This window comes from Plectropomus leopardus, chromosome 24, assembly GCF_026936395.1.
Source record: "Plectropomus leopardus strain MGB_pleo_1.0 chromosome 24, ASM2693639v1, whole genome shotgun sequence".
NCBI lineage: Eukaryota > Metazoa > Chordata > Actinopteri > Perciformes > Serranidae > Plectropomus > Plectropomus leopardus.
Window position 1 is genome coordinate 1248158 of NC_142199.1, and position 23850 is coordinate 1272007.

Below are 23850 nucleotides of genomic sequence, written 5' to 3' on the forward strand. Positions count from 1 at the left end.
ACCTGAACCCGAGGAGCACCTGAACCGAGGGACCATCTCAACCGGAGGAGCACCTGAACCAAAGGAGCACCTGAACTGAAGAAGCACCTGAACCGGAGAACCAAAGGAGACCCTGAACCGAAGAAACAGCCATCTTTGATCTGCCGCAAAAGGTCGACGGTGTAACGTTAGCATTTGTGTGTTTTGTCAAAGAAAAGAGAAAAAAGAAACTGACAAGAAAGGCGGCAGTGGTTTAGAGGAACCCCTTGTGGTCTGGCAGAGAAAACACGCTACTCCTGGAGGGGAGTTCATCTCTGCTCGTTGTTTCAAAGGCGAAAAGCAAAAAAAGCAGAGAACAAAGCGGCTCTGTGTGGACGAGCCGGCCGCTCGCTCTGTTTGTGTCTCAATTTTTAACTCTCCCCCTCCTCCTCCTCCTCCTCCTCCTCCTCCTCCTCCTCCTCCTCCTCCTGCATCACCGGTAGAGACGAGGCATTCGCTATTATTTCATAGCCTGTGAAAACAGAGATGTGAACATTTTAAGCACGGATCATAAATACCTGATTTTCTCCTCTCAGACTTGTCAGAGGAGCAATCAGAGAGAAGAAAGTTGACACACCTTCTTCAAACACGCTTTTCTCTTTGTGCCAGAGGCCTCCGAGCACGCCAGCACGGCACAGACGGCATGAAACATTCACGGCCTCCTGCAACAGCTTCCTGCCGGGATAGTGCCAAAAAACTGCTTGTTTTTTTACCGAGACAACATGTTATTCATGCTGACATAATGCCACAAAAATCAGATGTTTTCTACCGAGACAGCGCATGTTTCCTTCAGTCATAATGCCACAAAAAAATGCTGTTCTCCAGCAAGACTTTGAACTTTGTTTTGTGCCAACATCACGCCACAAAAGCGGTTGTTGTTTAACCAAGACTGTGTTTCCTGCCGGCATAGTGCCACAAAAAGTGGTTGTTTTTCTCCAAGATTTTGCTACATTTCCTGTCAGGATAGTGCCAAAAAAGCGCTGTATTTTACAGAGACATCAAGTATTTGGTGCATACACGGTGCCTTGTAGAGTGGTGGTTTTTACTGAGACACTGCGTGTTTCGTGCCAGCATAACACTACTTAAACTGGTTGTTTTTGACAGAAACATGGCGATGTTTCTTGTCAGCATGATGCCACAAAAAGTCGTCCTTTTTTACCAACACATATCTGTGTTTCCTGCCTGTAAACCGCCATGAAATGTGTTGTTTTACTGCAGTGCCGCTGTGTTTCCTGCCGGGATACGATCACAAAAAGCGTCTTTTTCTATCAGGGAAAACCGAGAGAACAAAGCAGCTGTTTTTGTGTGTGTGTGTGTGTGTGTGTGTGTGTGTGTGTGTGTGTGTGTGTGTGTGTGTGTGTGTGTGTGTGTGTGTGTGTGTCGTGAATTAAACATTCGCCTCCTGCACTGCTGATTTCAGTTTGTTCGTGTTTTGGGCCAAAAATCGTCTTCAACTTCATGAATCGACCTTTTCTCTGCAGGAGGGGCGGCTCCTCACGAGCAGCATCATTTTCCACCGCGGTGAGGCGGGAGGCCCTGACGCTGCGGCGGCGGCCGCTGCCAGCTCCGTGTAAGGCTCTGGCACCTTCCCGCCTTTTTTCTGGCCGGACTTAACAGGCGGCGGCTGCATGTCTTGGCTCCGAGTTTTGAGCTTGAGTCGGTCTCCCCTGACGTAATCCTCACAGAACATAGAGGGAGCCTCGCTGCGATTATCAGAGCGGGTTAATGACCCCGACGTGGAGCCAAAGTGTACAGAAAACACAGCCCCCGCTCTCCTCTCCAGCTCGCCACATTTATGCAGAGCGCCGCGCGGCCTGTCAGCGGCTAATCATCACAAGCATGATCGATGGTGTTTATTTTCTGATGATGGAACGCAACCCCCCGCCTGATGATAATTGTAATAAAAAGGACAGATCAAGCCGGCGCAGTTATTAAATTATCAGAGCATAATTTGCATTAATGCCCTGAGTTTGGGCTGCAGGGTGTCGGGGGGGCTTGACAGAGGCCCAGCGTCGGCTTGTTAGCGCCGCAGTCCACCTTGAAAAGCTCCCGACGCCCTTGGCCCCCCGCAGATCCTCCTGACGCCATCATGACATGATGACACGCGTCACATGACAGGAGCTCAGCAAAGAAAAGAAATAGATGCTTAAAAAAGATGACTTAAATTACTCTGAAAAATGGACCCTCTGATTTTTAGTTTTAGGTTTCAGTCGTTTAGTGTTTTCAAGGCTTGTTTATTTCCCCGTCTGGTTTTATCTGGGGGGGTTCTGGTGTTTTTAACTTGTTTTATTGTCCATGGTGTCCATGTCCATTCGCTGTTGTATTAATGTGCTGTATTTTATTAATTTTTTATATTTATAAAGACTCACCTGGGATTTGTTATTCCTCTGGATTCGGCCATAGCACAAATGTCCTGAAAATTATATTTATAATAACTTTATATTGATATATATATGAAAATACATAAAAATTCATTTTTTAAAAGGTGGAAGATTATTGAAAAAACATAAAACAAATCAGAAAAAAATATGTCCTAAAAGTTATATTCATAACAATTTTAAATTTGAAAATATAATTTTCTAAAAAGTGGAGGATAATAAGAAGCATAGAAAAATAGAGAAAAATGTCAGAAATTACATTTAGAAATAACATTACATTTAAAAATGCTAAAAGGGCTCAGCAGCTTTTAAGTGCAGCGCAGCAGAGGGAAACTCCCCGTTAACCCCGATTTACTGCAGACATCGTTTCTACGACAACTTTAAACCCGAAAATACACACCGACTGGTGACAGATCTCCTTTTTCCAAAAATGAATTCTAAAACAGGTGGAGGATTATTGGAAAAATATCTATTTTAATGACCAAAAAACCAGCAAGAAATAAGTAAAAAAGTACAAGAACATTATCTGAAAACTGATGGGATGAAAAATTTTTTAAAAAATCGAATTTTCTTTTGTACTGACGACTGCTGCGTCGCCTCGCGTCGCCTCGCGTCGCCGTATCTCAGGACGGAGAGACGAGTCTGACGACTTGGACACGACTTTAAATCCAGTTTTTACCGGCAAAGACTTTTTTTAACTGAAAAAACATCAAGCAAAACTACAGAATAACACATAGAAACGTTTATCTTTTATTTTTCCTCTGTAGTTGTTTTGTGTTTCTTTGAGATCATTTTGTGTCTCTTTTAATTGTATTTCTGTCTCTTAAATGTTATTTTGTCTTTTTGTGGTTGTTTTGTATCTTTTTAAGGTAATTTTGTGTCTCTGTGTGGGTTTTTCATGTCCCTCTGTAGACATTTAATGTCCCTCTGCAGTTGTTTTTGTCTCTTGAATGTTACTTTTTGTCTCACTGCAGTTTTAACTCACAGGTGGATTCTGGGAAGTGTAGTAACACCACTTAGACCAGTTGGACCACAATAACAGACCGGTGCCCGGCTGACAGACGACCTGTCCCTGCGGGACGCTCTACCTGCCGTCTGTGGTCCTCGTTAACTTCCTGTTTGAGCGAGGAAGAAGGCTGCAGCACGTCAGTGTGACGGTCAGCGGCTCTGAGGCTCAGCGGCTCCCTCCGCTGGCCCCGAGAGGAACGACTTCACAGGAAACACACAACGATACACACCAACACACACCTGCCGTCTCTTTTGACAACACATTCAGGTTTCTATGGAGCTCATTTCAAATATAATCTGGACATATTTTTTATTCATGTTTTTTTTAGATGTGACTGATATTTTGCTTGTTTTTCTTTTTCCTGACAGTATCTTTCATGAAATTATTTCCTTTATTGATATTTAATGTAAAATGTAAATATCCTGTGTGCCAGAAACGATGTGATTTGGAAAGTTGAAAGTAAAAACTAAAGGAGTGTTCTGTGATTTCAGCTGCGTGATTGCGGCCAAAATGATAATTATTTATTCACTGATTTTAGCGACAGGATTGTTTTTTAGTGCATTTAAATCAACAGAAAAGTGCTTTTACCTTCCTGCTGATGTGCAAACGTCTGCATCAGACTAAATAATATAAATTATAATAATAACGTTATTCTTTGTGGCTGATTTGTTGTCTCTGTAGTTGTGTTGTTTTTATTTGAGGTTGCTTATTTTTCCTTTTTGTCTCCTGGGACACATTTTCTGTCTCTTTAATTCATTTGTCTGTTTGTAGTTGTCTTGTTTTTATTTGTGGTTTATTTGTGTCTTTTTGAAGACATTTGTTGTTTTGTTTTTAGTCATTTTGTGTCTCTGTAGTTTTTTTTTGTTTGTTTATTTCATATTATTTTGAGTGTCTTTGTGGGTGTTTTGTGCATCTTTAAAGTCAGTTTGAGTGTCTTTGCTGTCATTTTATGTTGCTTTGTGTTTCCTCTAGTGTTTATTTGTAATTATTTTACGTTTCTTTGCAGTTGTTTTTGTCTCTTTGAGGTCTCTGACACTTTAACAACAGTGTCTCGTCCTAATTGACTTCCTGTGTGACGCTTATTCGTCCTCACATCAGATTCGGTGCCTCCCCTCCAACAACTCCAGACATTTTAAGACATTTTTTAATATTAATTACTAAATTTAAGACCAACGATCGTCATAGTAACTCCTCCTGATGTAGAGACTCGAGTCAGGTCTGAGAGGCTCCACGTTGCAGCGGTGGCGGCGGCGGCGGGCTGCAGTGCAGGTGAATCCTGCTCTGTTAAATAATCATGATGAATAATGAAGGTGTGAGCGCCCCCCCACCACCGCCTCCTCCTGGGCGGACGGTCGGTGTCAGCCTGACAGGTCTCGGCGCAGCGCGGGGACGGCGAGGGGATGAAGTCGTCTCCATATTAAGCAGGTGTTAAACGGAGGGCAGCGTGGCGAGGAGCAGCACGTGGACCTCCGGGGTCTGAATCTCATCAGGTGAGGATCTGGCCCGCCTCCACCGTGCCTCACGTCTTGCGCAAACTGGAAGTGACCCCGCGCTTCTGCCAGCCTCCGCCGCAGCTCAGCCCGGCCCTTCCCATCATGCACGGGGGCGGCAGCGAGCTCCCATGAGCCTCGGCTCACTCCCCGCCATCTGCCGTGATTTATAGAAAACGCCCGATGATTTATGGGCCAGTCATCTCACAATGAAGTTGTTCTCTTTCATTTGCGCGACCTCCCGACCTCGCCGCCACTCCCAGCCAGGTTGGGGAAACGCGCGCTAATCATACACTATGAGGGCCTTTAAACAGGAGGCGGCGCCGGCTGGAGGTGGTGGCAGCGGTGGAGCGAGGGGGGAGGGGGGGGTGTTAATGAAATTAATTTTCCACAGCGTGTGCATACTGATGACACAGGCGGGCCTCGGCACACACGCGCGGCCACCGCTGAGAGACGCTATCGGGGCTGTTTGAAAGGTGTGACGGCGACGTGCCCGTCCCCACGCCACGCTCTGATCCACGAATCAAACGCACCATTAGGAGCCAGTGATCCAGGGGACAGCTTAAACATTCATACGGAGCCACAGAGGAGCCTGTAAACCAGAGCCATGGGGCCCAGAGGAGCCTGGGGCCCAGAGGAGCCTGGGGCCCAGAGGAGCCTGGGGCCCAGAGGAGCCTGGGGCCCAGAGGAGCCTGGGGCCCAGAGGAGCCTGGGGCCCAGAGGAGCCTGGGGCCCAGAGGAGCCTGTAAACCAGAGCCATGGGGCCCAGAGGAGCCTGGGGCCCAGAGGAGCCTGGGGCCCAGAGGAGCCTGGGGCCCAGAGGAGCCTGTAAACCAGAGCCATGGGGCCCAGAGGAGCCTGGGGCCCAGAGGAGCCTGGGGCCCCCCAAATAATTTTGTACAATAAAACGAGACGTTTTAGTGACTTAAATGCAAGGCACATTCAGGAAATATTAATTAAAGTTACCAACCATTAAAAGATTTTTAATGCCACTTCAAATGGAAAAAAAAGAGAAAAATAATAAATCCTGTTTCTTTGTATTTTTTAAGACTTTTATCAGAAGGATTGAAGACGTGTTAATAGCAATTAAAGCCGTATTTTTCTTTGTTTGACAACAATTAGAAAACCTTATTTTTTTTCTTTAAAGCTCAAAATAAGCAAACAGAGAAACTGAGGTCAAAGTTCAGCTTTCTTATGAACCTGATTTTAGAAAGTGTTAACAAAATGCTTATTTTTATATTTCTGCGCACATTTTTAAATCATATTTTATTCATTTTCATACCAACTCCAAAGAGACTGAAAATGTGTTTTCATCCTTTTCATCTTATTTTATTATTTTATTTTTTCCCTCTGAAGTCATTAATAAGGGAGACGCTGATGTGACGTTCTGGTGAGATAAAGTTTGTGTGTGTCTGTACCTGCAGGCAGCTGATCCGTCACAGGTTCGATCCCCGCAGCAACAAAGTGTCATCCAACAGCTTTCAACAAAAAAACCCTGAAAAAAAAACAGATTCAGAAAATTAAACTGAAAGCCTTAAATAAGCTCCTCAACTGAACCGATCAGTATAATCAGTCATCAATAATTCTGTGCGGCAGCAAAGAAAGTCAACAGCACCATCTGCTGTTGATTTATGAGAATACAGTCAGAATATTTCAAGAAAAATATGTCGAGTTGTACTACAAAGGTGACTTGACTGGATCACCATGGTAACTGATGTGGTAAAATCACCATGGTAACTGATCTGGCTATCACTATAGATTTATAATCAGGATGATTTTAATTTCACATTAAATGCGATAAAATCCTTCAAATCACGCGGTACCATTACCACCACAGACACATAAATAACCAAGTAAACAAATAAGTAGGAATAAAAACTTTGCGCCTCCTGAATAAAAAGTGCTAAAATTTACATTCAACTGATTGATGAATCATTTTTATGTTCAAAGATTTGTATTGATTTAAGTGCTGATAATGACACTCATGACAAAAATAATTTAAACAAAGTCTGCGGTTCATAATAAGACTATAACTGGCAGCCAGTCTGCCTTCTTTACTTTGAGCAGAAGAAAAAAAGATAAAGTTTGAGGAGAAACACAAACACACAAACACACAAACACACATCGTGTTATGTCGCACCAGACTCCATGTTTAAGCGGTTTTGTTTTTTGGTGAAAATGGCGGGACTTTTTCGCCGGCCTGAACGCGGACTCTGATTGGTTAGAGTCCTCTGCTCAGTTCAGGATGTCAGAAACTCACCTGGATCACCTGTTGGATAAATGTCAAATAAAACCTGCCGGTAGATCGTATTAAAGCTTTGGTGAGCTCGCGGCTGTTGTTACGTCAGCCGCTAACGTTACGTCAGCGGCTAACGTTCGCTGATGTTAGCGGCTGTCATTACATTAGCGGCTAACGTTCGCTGATGTTAGCGGCTGTCATTACATTAGCGGCTAACGTTCGCTGATGTTAGCGGCTGTCATTACATTAGCGGCTAACGTTAGCTGATGTTAGCGGCTGTCATTACATTAGCGGCTAACGTTAGCTGATGTTAGCGGCTGTCATTACATTAGCGGCTAACGTTAGCTGATGTTAGCGGCTGTCATTACATTAGCGGCTAACGTTCGCTGATGTTAGCGGCTAACTACATTGGCGGCTAACGTTCAGTTAGCGGCTAACGTTAGCAGCTAAAGTTAGCCGCTGACGTTACGTTAGCAGCTAACGTTAGCGGCGGCTAAAGTTAGTTAGCGGCTAACGTTATGTTAGCAGCTGACGTTAGCTTATGTTAGCGGCTGCTAGCTGCCGGTACGCTGAAGACCAACTCACCGGTAAGAAGCTTCTCCCCGCGGGCTCCGGGGGTCCGCGGAGAGGAGCCGGTGGTCTGCTGCCGTTCTCTGTGGAGGGTTTTTCTTCTTCTCTGTTTACTTGAACTTCTGCCCAGTCACGTGATCACTTATCAGGTGCGCTGCTCCTTCTTCTTCTACGATCCAACAACCGCGCTCACTGCCGCCTCCTGGAGGCTGCACCTATAATTTTTATTTTTTATTTTTTTAATTGATAACGTTTAAAGTCTCTAAAGAATCATAAAGTAGGTAAATTCTAATCATTAATTTTATAATATTATTTTACTTAATTATCAATAAATTTAATTTAATTTACTTATTTTAATGTTTTACTTTAATTTTCTAATTAATTGACTGTTTAAGCTGCACTTGTATATTTTCTTATTTTTGGTTTGTGTGAAAACATCTTAATTTGTAATAGACTACTTCATACACTTACGTCTTATTTACAGTTTGAGTATTTTACTCGTTTCTTTTATTATGACTTATCATTTTATTTAATTGTTTATTTATTTATTTTCTTTCTATTCACAGATTTTATTCTGCCTCTGGTGTTTCCTCACTTATGGTAGCATTTCCTCAGTTTCTGGTATTAATGAGTACTTTTATTTATTAGCGCTTTATTTAATCATAAAGTCTTGTTTTTATTTATGTGTTTGTGTGCGTGTGTGTGTGTGTTTGAAAAGTGCGATACAAATGAAGTCTGATTGATTGACTGATTGATTGATAAATAAAGGGTTAAAGTACACAAGTATAAAAGTGTAACTGTGGTCAAAGATGGAGAACAGACAACATGAATAAAACGTGATCATAAAGAACGACGAAGTACAAGTCTGATAGTTTATTTCAAGTTCTGTAAAGTTCTATGACAGGTGAAAGAGAACCCAACATGTAAATATGTACACAGCCAGGAGAACATAAATACTGCAGAGCAGGAAGTAAAACTCATCAACTGAAAACAAACGGAGCCATGCACTGAGAGCTCGCTCACACCGCCGCCGCGTCCGAGACGTCAGCGGCGAGTCGCAGTGTTAGTACGGTTAGTGTCCTTCACCCAAAGGCACGCAAATCAAAAGACGCCTTCAAATGTGGTCAAATTAACGACGGATTCCCGGAGAGGCGCGCATGCAGACGCAGTTTGAAGTCGTAGTTTTAGATCACGCTGTACAGAGTGAAGGGAGGGGACGCGTCAGAGGACGACGGGTCAGAGGACGACGGGACAGAGGACGACGGGTCAGAGGACGAAGGGTCAAAGGACGACGGGACAGAGGACGACGGGACAGAGGACGACGGGTCAGAGGACGACGGGTCAGAGGACGACGGGACAGAGGACGACGGGTCAGAGGACGACGGGTCAGAGGACGACGGGTCAGAGGACGACGGGACAAAGGACGACGGGACAGAGGACGACGCGTCAGAGGACGACGGGTCAGAGGACGACGCGTCAGAGGACGATGCGTCAGAGGACGACGCGTCAGAGGACGACTTCAACATTCAGTCCAGAGGTCAAACTCGCCGCGTGGCCGACAGCGGGCCGCCGCGCAGAACGTCTAACAGTCTGAGTGTTTGAGGAGAGGAAATAAGGCCTGGAAATGTTCAGCGACAGCATCCGTCACTTTCCGGCGTCGGCACGAAGACACTTTTCATCTTTTTAAGAATCACTTTTCATACTGACGCTCAGATCGACGCCACTCGCATGTTTCAGCCCGCTCGCCACGAGAAAGTGTTTGTTTGTTTGTACGTTTCTGCAAAACACAGATGTGAGACGTTTTTGCCACGAAAAGTTTTCTAATCAAGATTTTGTGCATTAGTGCCAAAAAGTGGCTGTTTTTTTAGTGATAATTCACTGCGTTAGTGTCACAGAAAGTGGCTGTTTTTTACCTAAATTTTGCACATTGGTGCCACAAAAAGTGGTTGATTTTTACCAAGATTTTTCTACGTCAGTGCCACAAAAGATGTTGTTTGTTTTTTTATCCAAGATTTTGCAGCATTAGTGCCACTAAAAGTGGAGGTTTTAACCCAAACTTTGCACTTTAGTGCAATAAAAAGTGTTTGTTTTTTAGAGAGATTTCGCTGCATTAGTGTCAAAGAAAAAGGATGTTTTTTTAGTGAGATTTCTCTGCGTTAGTGCCACAAAATGTGTTTTTTTCTTAATCATGACCAAATGGTTTTTATGCTTAAACCTAACCACACTTTAACCTCAGCGTTATTTAAACGTAAAGTTTCATCAACATGCAAACCTAACGTATCTGCGGTTTGCAGAAACGTACGACGGCAACATTTCTCAGGCGATTTGGTTGCATGTCTGCACGATAAATACGGAGCTGCTCAGCATAAACAGCCAATAAAAAAAGCTATTTTTGAAAGGTAATAAATCAAAATATGTTGCAATATTAAATAAAATATTATACTGATGCACAGCGTCAAATATCAGTACTTTTATTATATGAATGGTTACGATTTCAAATAAAAGTTAAACCTTTGGTAGCCTGTTAAATGATAAAAAATTAAAATTAAATCAGTCCATTAGATACATTTTGGCGCAGCAGAATCGACTTAATTGAGTTGAACAAACCGAAAATGGTTTTTCTTTTGGGGGACATATTTTGATGTTGAAAAAAGGTGATAAATCACAAAAAATATTTCAATATGTTTAAAATCATAACAGCGTTTGTGATGATATTGCATCACAGGGCCTCTGCAGATACAGCAAACAAGAGAGTGGCATCAATATTTTTTTCAAAATTTTTCCCAAAAACTTCTTCTTTCAGTACGACTTAAACCTCCTCTGCAGCGTTTGTTTGAACTCGACCAGTCGGAGGAAATTTAAATATTTCAGTCAGTGAGTTTTGTTCAAACACACACACACACACACACACACACACACACACACACACACACACACACACACACACACACACACACACACACACACACAGGAGTGGTTAGGCGCGTTAGTTAGTGTTATAATAAGCAGCAGTAACATTTCGTTATAGGTGCACTTTTAAAAAAACGCGACACTTCTGTACATTGACCAGCGAGAGCGTCTCACAGGAGGAACACCATGGAAATTTTTACAGTGCTTCGACGTGAAAATCCACGCTGGATTTCTCAGAGTTTATTGCTAATGTCCGAAGATCAAACGCTCTCTTTCTTTCGTCGGCTTTTCCTTTTTTTTTTTGAAGTCACTCTGGCACTTTTACAATTCATCTGTTCGCTTTTAGGAGCATCAAATCATTCAGATTGTCAGTCTTTCTGTCTGATTTAGGTTTTACGGAGGACCAAGAATGACAGTAATATTATTAAATAAATAAATGTATAAATAAATTCATGATAAGAAGAAATAGTTAAAGAAATACCTAAATAAATGCATTAATACATTTAATTGTAGAAAAATAAGGAAATAAATAAAAGTTATTTATTTATGTCCTGTTTCATTTTTTTATTGATTAAATAATTAACTTATGCACTTAATTATTTCCATATTTATTTTAAAAAAAACATTTACTTGAAAATGTATTGTTTTTTATTTATTTATGCATTTATTTTGTATTTTTCTATTTATTTTTAAATTCATTATTTTGTATTTTTATATCTATGTATGCATTTATTTATTTAGTGTTTTTAAAAAGTTACTTATTCTTGTTATTTAATTTTTTCCAGATTTATTATTTGTTGTATTTTATTAAAATACATTCATTCATTGAGTAAATAAGTAAATGCAAAAAAAAGAAAAAAAAACCCAGAAATTAATAAAAATACTTAAATAAGTATGTAAGTAAATTAATAAATAAATGCATACATACATAACTGCAAGAAACAGAAATATATAAATAAATAAATGTAGTAGAAAAAAAATAATTTATTTATGTCCTGTTAAATAATAATAAATTAATTATCTTTTAGTTTTTCATTTATTTATGATTTTTTTGTCTTTTTGTTTTTATTAATTATACATTATTTATGTTTTTAATTTTTGTATAGTTATGCCTTATTTATTCTGTATTTTTGCATTGATTTACAAATTTGATTATTCTTTTATGGGTTTTATTTATCCCTGTATGTCTTTATTTATTTCCGTATTTATTCATTCCTTTTTCTTAATGCAGTTATGTATTTATGATACTTGTGTCATTCTTCGTCCTCCATACAAATCGCACATTTGCTAAAACATTTCACATTTTAAAGGTCGAAGTGATTTACATTCAATTTAGGAACAACAGAGGAGTTTCTTCCCGTCTCTTTAAAACAAGAACACATCGTCCACAGCGACACCGACACCATTTTTGAGACCTCGATTTTGACCGTTAGATGATTTTTCAAGCGTAATATGTAACATTTAGGATATATTACAGTATTTTGGAATGAAACTCGACAGATCACAGCAGTGTCGACTCGACAGCCTGTAAGACGTCCAAACCAATAAACTCCCAGTTTGAGCACGACCTCAGCTTCACGTCGCTCTGAGACGGCGGACAGGAACATCACGGCCGTCTCTCAGTGGTTTTATTTTCCTAAAAATCATTAATAAACAGATTTCTACGCTGGGCAACTAAAAATCCACTGCATGATTTTAAATATATAAAAATGAAGTCCATGTGACACTCATCAGTTGATTTTTTAAAATTTCAATCAATTTTAAATCAAATAAACATAAATTGAGGGTTTTTTTCTGCATTTACAAATATAACGCATTTTAAAACTACTTTTTTTCTTTTTCCAGTAAAATATTTTTATATTTTAATAATTTAACAGCTGTCTTTTAATCTCACATTTATATAGAGTTAGTGACTATATTTAGGATGATTTGATTAGATTTTAAATTACTTTTGGACTTTTACTTTCAACATCTACAAAAAATAATAAGAATTTAAAAAACGATAGTAAAAAGAAATAAAATGAAATGAAGTAAAACAAAAATCAAGTAAAAAGAAGACCACATTTTAAAATCTGATCATCCTGTATTCTTTTTTTTTAATTTATTTTAAATTATTAAATTTAAATTATTAATAATTGTTATTATTGTTTGTTAGCTGAGTTGTTTGTTTGTGTTGACTTTTGTTGTTAATATGTATCATTAACATTATATATCTTAAGGCGGATTATTAGATTTGTTAATGGAAATTCAACTGATGATTGTCACAGAAAAAATTCAGCTCTTATTACACGTGAAAAATGATTTGTTCTTCTTTAACCCTTCAAAAGCATTTCAACCCTTCAAATGTCAGCAAAGTTTTTTCTTTGATTTCTTTCAAAAACATGGGATAAAAAGTAAAATTACATTTGGAAAAAAAGTCCTGCGAATTGCAAGAAATAATAATAAAAATTGACAAGAAAATCGCATTTTAATGCCGATTAGAATTCAAATTCAGACCAATTTTACAATCACCAAAATGTAGGAGCTGGAAAAACAACAACATCAATAACTAAGACCTGAAATATTGATTTAAGACTTTTAATACGAACTAAGGCCTTATTTTTCGATTCATTATTTCAATGCATTTGAAGTTTTTTTCGTTGATTTGCAGGAACCCTGTTTTTGCTCAGTTTTTGCTCATTTTCTTGCAACTTTTCTGAATTTCTTGCTAATTTTTTGGGCCTTCGTCACGTGTTTTTGAAAGAAATCACAAACAGCCGAGACTTTCCGCTGCTGGCTGGGCCCAAAAATAAAACCACTGTAAAATCATTGGCCAGCCAAATGATTATTATAAAGTAACATTGATTGAATAATTTCTTTTTAAATCTTTTTTTAAAGCTAACATATTTTATATTAAAGTGATTTGTTCTTCAGTTGTAGTGAAATCTGAATAATGAAAGCTCGTTATTTTGGACATATTAATCTTCAGATGGACCCTTTTTAAAAACCAAAGTGCCGCCTTCTCTAACTGCTCCGTACGGCTCAAACTTGATCCCGACCTCCCTTCGGAGGGCTCCCCCCGGGGTCCCGGCGAGGCGGCAGCAGTTCAGGGAGGAGAAACGTCCGCTCGAAGCTCTTTACATTCAGAACACGATAAGGTTTGATGTGTCAAAGCAACAGAGACAGTCTGAAGACGAGGATTACTAAAAACTAATAAAAATACTGATGGTTTCCCGAAAAGACTCGCCTCCAGGTGTGAAACAACGTTCAGAAATATTTCGGGAGGAGGAGGAGGAGGAGGAGGAGGAGGAGGAGGAGGAGGAGGAGGAGGAGGAGGAGGAGGAGGTTTGTGCTCCGATGGAAGATTTTAAGGCTCATGACTCTACCTTTAGTGTGTGAGGAGGAAAAACTAGAAGACAAAATCCTCGGCAGCTGCAGGAATGAAGGAGGAGATTTTGGATGTGGAGAGTTTCGGCGCCTAAATGACCGCGGAGAGAGACGGCGGGCGGAGCGGAGCGGGGCGCCGTCAGTAGGAGGAGATGTCGGAGGAGCTGCTGCTGTTGCTGGTGGAGGTCTGCGCCCGCTTGATGTACAGGTTGAGCAGCTTCATCTGTCGGAGGGAAAACAGCACCAGTTTTCATCAGAGTCCATCCAAACCGCAATTTAGAGATCAGAGCATGACGGATTGGTTTTAATTTTGAGAAAAAAAATAACAAAAAAAAATCAAATAACGATATAAATATACATAAATAGACACAGAAATATTAAAAGAAATATGGGAATAAATACATAAATGAATAAGGCCCGCCCATCTGCAGACCGAAAACAGAACTGAACAGAAAAAAATAACAAAACAAGAATAAAGAAATAAAAAATAAAAGAATAAATAAATGCAGAAATAAATAAATAGGTGTCAGAATAAATGTGAATAAATCAATCAACAATAGGTGCACAAATAAATAAATAATAAAAATATAGAAATATAAAGAAATACATACAAATGTATATATAAAGATTGGACTTAATAAATAAATACAGGAATAAATAAATTAATGTATGAAACAAATACTGCAATAAATGTAAAAAAAAATAAAAAATAAATAAAATGGATAAATACCTTAAATTTATTTTTATGTTTTCCTACAACTGCATTTACATTTCTTTCTGTATTTATGTGTCTTGCAAAATTGAATGACTTCCTTTTTATAAACTGATTTATTAATTGATATGTGTGCCACTGTTTTTGTCCTCCACACTTACTTACACAGTTCAATTTTGCAGTTTCTCTATAAAAATCTCTAAAATCTGAAATAAACGTGCAGCTTGATGCTCTCTGAGCGCTGCGAGACAGGAAGTGAGCTCACCTTGCTGCCGGTCAGCTGAGCCAGGTACGGCTTGAGCTCCTCTCCGATGACGGCGTAGATGGCCACGAGGCAGAAGACGCTGGCCTTCCTCACGCTGCTCTCCGTGTTGTCGTAGCCCTGAAACAGCACAGCGAGTCAAACGCCGAGTCTGTGAGGAAAAGCCTGAGAAAGTGAGCGGCGAGCACGGCGGTCTGACCTGCAGGAGCCCGGGGATGATGTCAGACAGCAGCTGGTGCAGCGGCTCCTTGGCGATGCGCTCGATGGCCCTCGTCTGCATCTTGATGGCGGCCAGGTTGATGGGGTAGTCCGCCGTCTGCACGATGGGACAGAGGACCTTGATGCACTGCTCCGGGTGGATGGAGGCTGCCAGCGTGGACGCCGCCTCCTCCGCCGCACGCACCACCTGCAGCGACCACAGAGAGCGTCACGTTACACACTTCTCGTACGTATTAATCATCTACTTTTCCATGAAAAAAATTACAGTCTCTATAATAATAGTCTCTATTATGTATTCATTTATTTACTTTTGTATTGTTGTTCTTATTACTTTCTGGGATTTGAGGTGTGTGTGTGGGGGTGTTTGGATCAGGGGTGGTTTTTTGGGAGGGGGGTACTGGTTCCAAAAAGCAAAATAAACAAACAAAATGTATAATTGTATAAACGTTTCCTAAAAATATCACAAAAACTCATCTCTGATGTTGTATTGACAGGAAACAATCTGCTCAAAATTCGTCTAAATCATCATTTTACACAAAATTGGAGTTTTTGTGTTCACTATTCAGGGAATATAGGCGTCTTTTCTGGACGTCACATAGATGTCTTTTTTGGACATTTGCAAGAAATTTCGTGTTATGCTTGTGGGATTATTCCATTGCGAGCTGAAGATCTGTATTACCTTTGCAGGTCTTACAAAGTCCCTTTAGGAAAAGATTGAGTGCATCCATTGAACTCTAAATCCCAGCATTCCTGACAGACTCTGACTCCTTTAATGAGACTAAAAACGCTCGCGTGCTCCTCACCTCCTTGTGCGAGTCTTTGTGAGCCTCCAGCGTCTTCATGATCGTGAGCTCGGCGTAGTTCTTGAAGCGGGCCGGCTGGTTCCTCAGGATCTCCTTCAGGACTCGCAGGGCCAGCGCCCGGATCGTGTGCTGAGACAGAAGAGTCCGTTTTAAGTTTTCAGCGAGGCTGAAGCTACTTAAGTGTTTCACAGGGGTCAGAGGGGATTTCGGGGCCTTACGTCTTTGTCTCCGAGCGTCTCCAGCAGCAGCAGCAGCATGGTCTTGAAGTGCTCCTCCCACACCACCAGGCTGTCCTCCCGGGCCACTTTGAGCAGCTCCAGCAGGGTCCCCCGCCGCTCCTCGGGGCCCCGGTCCCCGGCCTGGCCCTGGGAGAGCTCCTTCAGCAGCTCCCCGACCAGCTGCAGCTGCTCGACGGGGCCCGCTGCAGGACAAACAGCAGATATCAAATAAAGCGTGTGTTGTTTGGGTTAAAATTGAACAAAAACAACATTTGTTAAGAGCTGCTGAGACTGTGGGAAAAATCTACAATTAAAAATATAACTCATGAGAATCAGATAGAAGCAAAGTCACCATCACCTTTGACTTGAGACCACCATATGAAAAATAGTTCAAGTGGACGTTTGTGCCAAAATCTGAAAACTTTCCTTCTAGCTGTTCTTGAGATATCTTTCACAAGGATAAGACAGATAAGGTCATAGTGAGCACGACCTTTGACCACCAAATCTAAATAGTTCTATCTTTGACGCTAAGTGGATGTTTGAGCCAAACTTGAAGAAATTACCGTAAGGTGTTTTAGATATATCGCGTTTATGATAAAATGAGACAAGCAGGGTCACAGTGACCTTTGACCACCAAAATTTAAGCTTATTGTTGAGTTCAAGTGGATGTTTGTGCTATGAATTTTGACGGATTGAGATACTGCATTCACCTTGACTTTTGACCACCAAAAACTAAACAGTTCAAGTCCAAGTGGATGTTTGTGCCAAATCTGACGAAATTCCCTCGAGGCCTTTTTGGGATCAAGTTCATGCGAATGAGCCTTCAATCAGCTGAGTGGACTTTTTGGTATTTTGTCTCCTGGAGAGAAGCTTCATAAATCTTTTGTTTGATGCAGCTCCTGCATATGTAATAGATTACTTTCTCTGCCTGTTGAAAGTTTCGTTTTTGTCTCTCAAGACGTTTTCTGACTGTTATCTGTTAGCGATTAGCTGAAGTTGCTGTAAATCAGACGTCGTGCTGTAGGAAAGGACTCGGTCTTTACCAGGGAAGCTTTTGGGGTTCATGATCTTGTTCTCGACACTTTCTTGTCTGCTGCCTGCAGAGAAAACGTTCAATTTTAAAGATGACAAACACCAACGTGAGAACGACCTCTGAGCTCAGGAGTGACCCGATGTCTCACCGTCTCGCAGCTGCTCCACGGCGTCCTCGTACAACGCCTCCTTCAGCGCGGCTTTGTCCAGCGTGCTGATGCTGTCCGTGTAGTTGTAGGGGTTGTAGTCTCTGAAACGCGGGCCGGCGAAGGAGCGCGGCGAAGGCGTGTTCAGCAGCGACGTCTTGTTGTCCAGGGCGGTGCGTCCTCCTCCCACCACGTCGCCGCCGGGCCGAGGGTCGGAGTCTGAGGACGCCCCGACTCCAGACTGGAAAAGACATCATAACACACGTGATAAGAGACAGGACAGTGACACATTAACTAATTAACTCTTTGATTAACCCTTTGAACCCTGGAGCGGCATCACTGTTCTTGTGCTGCTTTCAGACGCCTTTCACAAGAATTTAAACCTTTCAACGATTTCTTTTGAAAACATGAAGCACTTATCAACACAATAAGACATGTGACACGAATTGCAAGAAATTACTAGATTTAGAATTTTATTTTTTTAAGTTCATGGAAAAAAGAAAACGCTAGAAAAACAAAACTGTATTTAACATTGGCATATGTTAATTAAATAATATCAAATTATGTTACAAAATTTTCGAGCCCTTTTTCCAGGTTGTGTTTTCCTTGTTTGTGTGTATTTTACTTTCTTTTTCATTTCTTCTATTAATTAATAAGCTCAAACGTTATAGATTTTCATTAGAACCAGCTTTCCATCCCCATCCCGACAGGTCGGACAAAACAAAAAAACTTCTACTGAACAGGTAATTAATGAGTCAAACTGATCGTGAAAATAATCCCCGGTTGTCCTCACCATGGCGTCCCTCTTGCCGTCTCGCCTCAGCGGCTCCATCAGGTCCTCCTGGCTGCGGAAGCTGAAGTTCTGGATGGCCTCGGTGACGCCACGCAGAGAGCTGTAGATCTCCTCCGAGTTCAGGTTCTCGCTGTCGAACTCCAGCATGCTGAGACAGCGGGAACAAACTCATGAGGGTCGGATGGTCAGCGCACTTTTTGGTCTTTGAATTTTACTTTTACAAACGGAAATGAAAAAATAAATACGTCAATCAATAAATAGATAAACAGATAATTACAATAATTAATACATAAACAGATAAATGAATGAATAAATAAATTCAATAATTAATTAATTTTTGATTTTCATTTCAAAATCTAAAAATGAAAAACAAGCCATTTTTAGTTTTGGGGGTCAGAAATGGAATATACAGATAGATAGAGATAGAAATGCTATTTTTTTAAAATCCTTTTTCTCCTTTAAAAGGAGGAGTGCAAATTGTGTTTTTGTCTCATCCACAAAACAAAATTCAATTTTTGGCGCTGTCCTCTAACACACCTTGCAGAAAAACCTCGTACTCGACAGACACTCAGAGGTTTCTGTAGATGACCTGGTTTTTACATGATAGTGTTACTTCTAAACAACTATTTAAACCTTCACTCTTTGCCTCTCTTCCTACAATACTTGGATTTTTATTTTTTTTTTTTATCCAGGACAACTTGGTAGTTTCAGAAAATGAAAAAAACAAGTTAAAAATAAAAAGAAAAAAAATAATTAATTATTTTTTGTAAGGTGACATTTCATTTCTACTCTGTACAGCAGTATTCAATTTCTGACCCCACAACTTGCTTTTTTTTATTTTTGGATTTTTAAATGAAATTTAAAAAGATGATTTGATTTTTTCTTTCATTTCTGTTTCTGAAAGGAAAATTAAAAAGTACACCGAACCTCATTCATTATAAGAGACACACCAATGGAAACAGGATGTGATGATGTGGGACTTTAGTTTTTGCAAAAAACCCTGAAGACTCCAGATAAAACTTTGCACCCAGGTTGACTTTCTTAGACATTCACCAAAATGATATTTTGGAATTGTTTAATTTTCGTTTCAATTATTGGTCCCAAATGTTAAAAAAAAATAAATAAATTAAATAAATAAATAAAAACATTTTTTTGTTTAATTTCTTGGACCCACGTGTAAAAAAAAATAAATAAATAAATAAAATAAAATATAATTTTTTGCTTCATTTCTTGGTCCCAAATGTTCCAAAAAGGAAATAAAAAAATCAATAACTATGACGAGGCAGCAGTTAGAGTTTGAGCACTGAAGTCCTCTCTCTCTGTGCAGCACTGTGCACGTGCAAAGCCGTGCATGTGGACGAAAGTGGAGACAGACAGGCAAGTCGAGCACGGAGACGCCGATGACACATTTTCTCACCCGAGAGTGTTAAAAACTAAGCGAATGGATGGTGAGGTTTGAGCAGATGGAGGCACAAATTGCTGCAGCAGAGATCTCAGCAGATGTTGGTGAGTTTTAGAGGTTTCACAGCACGACAAACGTGTTTTGTGAGCTCACGTTGACCTTAGACCACTAAATTCCTGAGTCTGCGTGGACGTTTGTGCCATATTTGAGAAAACTCCCTCTAAGTCTTCTTGACATTTCATGTTCATGAGAATGAGACAGACTGGAAGTTACTGTGACCTTTGACCACCTGATTCTGATCAGTTCATAATAAAGGTGGGTGATATATCGAATATACTCCATGTATCGCAGCTTGTTCTGCATGTGGTATAATAAAGGATTTTATCACGAACGTTGAACATAAACTGTTACCTCGTTTTTGTAAGCCACAGGCGTTTGGTTCTCTCGCTCTCTCCTGCAGCTCTCCGCCTCGCACAGACACACACAGAGCTGAGCTTTTGCAGAGCCCCAGACTGTGACTATTTAGTCACATTTTGCGAATCAAAGTACTTTATTGAACTTCCTTATAACCGTATTGTATTATGGGATGTCATTATACCGGTTGTGTATTCAACTTCATTATATGAAAGTGGCTACTTTATTTAACTTTATGTATCTGCAGTTCTTTCAATATTCTTGTAGCTATATTTCTTGTTAACTTTAGTTTGAACTAAATTTAAAAACATCAGGATATATATTGTGTGACGTGATATAGCCTTAAAATATTGCGATATTATTGTAAAGCCATATCACCCAGCCCTAGATCACAAATGAGTCCAACTGGACGTTTGTGAAAAATTTTCAAAAATTACTTGGAGCTGTTCTTGAGATGTTATATTCAATAAATGATACAGATGAGGTCACAGTGGCTTTGACTTTAGACCACCAAAAATTCATCAGTTCGCTCGAGTCCAAGTTAACGTTTGTGCCAAATCTGAAGACAATCCCTCTAGATTTTCCTAAAATATCTTGTTCTGAAGAATTCATCAGGCAAAGAGATAGTGACCTTGAACTTCAACCACTAAAATCTAATCGATTCATCTTCATCTCAAAGTGGATGTTTGTGCCAAATTTTAAGAAATTCCCTCAAGACATACGGTTAAGAAAAAGGGACGGACGACGCGAAAACAAAATGACTCCGCCCATGGCTATCAACATTGCGGAGGCATGAAGACAGGGATAAACTGTGGCATTTAACTTTATTTTCAGGTCATATACTGCAGCTGTGCTGTGAATCCCCACAAGAGGGGGGAGGAGGAGGAGGAGGAGGAAGAGGAGGAAGAGGAGAAGAGGAGGAAGAGGAGAAGAGGGGTGGGGGTTACCTGGGTGAGTACGCTCGCCGCACTGCCTTGAAGGAGGAGTGGGCAGGGGGTGGAGGAAGAGGGGAGGGGAAGGGTGGAGGAGGGAGCTTGGGGAGGCCGTCTGCGCTCCAACTCCAAAGCCGACTGCAGGCAGCCGGGGAGGAAGAGGAGGAGACGGAGGGAGAGGAGTTGGAGGAGGAGGAGGAGGAGGAGGAGAGCAGCCCAGAGAGAAGATAAAAATGTGAGAAAATAAGTATCATGCTGGTAAACCTCTGATGTCGCTGTCAAATGTAAGTAGCAGAAAATAATTTAAGGTGTGAATCTGTGGAGGATGGAGGCTGCCAAAATCAAAAATAAATTACTTGGATTAAAAAAAAAAAAAAAATTGAATGCACCAAAAATTATATTGAAAATAAACATATGCATAAATTAACTGATGCATTTTTAAAATTAAATTTTCCCTACAATTAATGTTTTTAAATAAAATCTTTTATTTATTTATCTATTTTACTTCATGTTATTTTCACTGTATTTTGACATTTATTTATGACTTTTTAAATGTATTTATTTATTCATGATTTAATTTTCTAATGCATTTACCCTATTCATTTCTGGTATGAATAGTATTCATGACCAAATGTTTAATAAATAAATAAATATATTAATAAAGAAGACAATTAAAACAGAAATAAAGCTTTGAAAAGAAACAAAGTTTAGGGAAAGAAATAGGGAGAAAATGCAAAAGGGAAATAACATTATATATATATTTATATAGCTATAGCTATAAAGTTATATTTTATTTGTTCTTTACTTTGCGTCAGAAGTACTCCAATTGCAAGAACCAGAATTATTGATTAATTAATTATTAATTATTCATTAATTATTACAGATTGTTGAATGTATTAATAATTTATATTTAAATGTATATATTATTTTATTAAATAATTTTTTTTATTTATTTGTATTTTTTATTTGAATATATTTTTATCTATTTAAATGTATTTTTAAATGAATCCCATTTTTAATGCATTTATTAATTTAATTATTATTTGCATCAAATTTTAGGTTTAGTTATGTGTGCTTAAATTCATTTCTCAACTTTTAAAATGTATTACTTTAATTATTTATTACCATATTATTACATTACATTATTTTATCTTTGCATGTTCCCTCATTTTACTTTTAAAAAAATAATAAAGAATAAAAAACAAAGAGGTAGATGAGAGGTAATGATTCATGTTAATTCTTTGAATTAATCACTTGTAATTATATTTTTGGAACATGCAATGGCATATTAATAAATTTCTGTGTTTTTTCATTTTGGCTGCTTTGGCCCTTCACAGTTGTCACGGGAAAGATTTTTAGAGAACAGGCATAATCTCAGTTTCTGATGCAGAAGAAATGATTGTGATGGTGAGCACTTAGATAAATCTGGATGGGACTGTGGGTTTGAGGAGCTGCGTGGAGGGAGACTGTGGCGTACCTGGGAGAGAGCCCCCCATGGGAGCAGTTGGTGGGGGAGGTCAGCGGGCTGCTGCGGCTGCCGGGCTGCCGCGGAGGCGTCCGACCTGCTGAGTTACTGGGAGACGCCTGAAAACCGACAAAAAAACCCACAAAAATCTCCCCTCAAACATCTGGAGTTATATGAGTGGAATATATGTGTATGTGTGTGTGTGTGTGTGTGTGTATGTGTGTGTGTGTATATTACCATGCTGATGCCGCTGTTGGCGCTGGCGTTCCTCAGGTGGTTGTGCAGCAGCTTGGTGGTCCCATCCTGGAAGGTTTTGGGCAGAGCACCCAGCAGCATGGTGAACTCCGGTGTGTTCAGCTCAAACAGGGCGATGAGCACCACCTGGGCTGCCTGCACACACACACACACACACACACACACACACACACACACACACACACACAGAAAATAATAATTAACTTTATCTCCACCTGTGTCTTTGCTGTTTGAAGGGTCAGTTGAAAGTTTCTAATTAGTTTCCCATTTTGAACCCTGAAATAATGAATGCAATTTCTTTCAAAACATGGTAAAATATGAAAAGGAAAAAAGCAAGGGAAAATGAAAAGGAATAAAAAAGAAAGTCGCGAGGCAAAAATGTTGAGGACAACAAAAGCTAGGGAAAAATGTTTAGGAGAAAAAAGGAAAAAGCTGGAGAAAAATGTTTTTGAAAAATTATTAAAAAAAAAGAGGAAAAAAATATCTAAGAAAACATAAAAAAAAAAGCTAGAGATGATGTAAAAGGAAAATGAAAAAAAGCTAAGAGAAAATGTGTAGGGAAACTAGAGCTAGAGAAAGCTAGAGAAAGTGTATGGGGAACATAAAAAAAGCTCTGGAAATTTTCTAAGCCATAAAAGAAAAAAGCTAGGGAAAATGTGGATAAAAATATTATAAAAAAATGTCTATGGAAAGGGCAGAATCGATATTAAAAATGTAAAGGAAAAAATAGGTAAAAATGTTGAGGAAATAAGGAAAAAGGCAAGGGAAAAAAGTTTTAGGGAAAGAGAAAAAAGCCAGAGCAAAAAGGAAAAAAACTTGGGAAAAAGCCTCTGGAAATAGAAAAAAGCCAGGGTAAATGTATAAGGAGGAGAAAAAAGAGGTAGGCAATTTTTTTTTCAATTTAAATTTTTTTTTTTGGGGGGGGTGTTAAATGAAAAAAAAAGGCTTTCTTAATTTTAGGTGATTTTTTGGCAATTTTTAAAGAAAAGGCTGAGCATGAGCGGATCTATACGCAAAGCTCAGCTCCACAATAAAATGAGATTTTCTTCTTTTTTTAATAGTCAAATTTGCAGCTGTGATGATTGAATGAAATTTAAAGGTTATGCAGCACTTATAGGGATTGACTGAATTTGCAAATAACGGGGCTTAATTCTTAAATCACAGATTCTCTTTTGTAGAAAATGAATGAAACAAGAAAAAGAGAAAATTGAAAGTTA

General features: G+C 39.6%; 1 protein-coding gene across 19 annotated transcripts in view; it reads right to left on the bottom strand.

Moving 5' to 3' along the window:
• Positions 1–10620: 10620 nt before the first annotated feature.
• LOC121964510 (CLIP-associating protein 1-A-like) overlaps positions 10621–23850 on the bottom strand; it is a 50560-nt gene continuing 37330 nt past the window's right edge. For 13 of the 19 annotated variants that reach the window (XM_088074676.1, XM_088074678.1, XM_088074687.1 and 10 more), the window contains 10 exons: positions 22616–22768; positions 22391–22497; positions 18166–18313; positions 17376–17613; positions 17238–17291; positions 16195–16397; positions 15977–16105; positions 15154–15360; positions 14958–15074; positions 10621–14203 (listed from right to left, as the gene is read on the bottom strand). In XM_088074676.1, coding sequence (XP_087930802.1) covers positions 14120–14203; positions 14958–15074; positions 15154–15360; positions 15977–16105; positions 16195–16397; positions 17238–17291; positions 17376–17613; positions 18166–18313; positions 22391–22497; positions 22616–22768 — 1440 coding nt within the window. In that variant the 3' untranslated portion in view covers positions 10621–14119. Of the gene's footprint in view, positions 14204–14957; positions 15075–15153; positions 15361–15976; positions 16106–16194; positions 16398–17237; positions 17292–17375; positions 17614–18165; positions 18314–20928; positions 21052–22390; positions 22498–22615; positions 22769–23850 lie in introns of all 19 variants that reach the window. The other 6 variants (XM_088074693.1, XM_088074692.1, XM_088074684.1 and 3 more) reach the window with 2 other exon arrangements.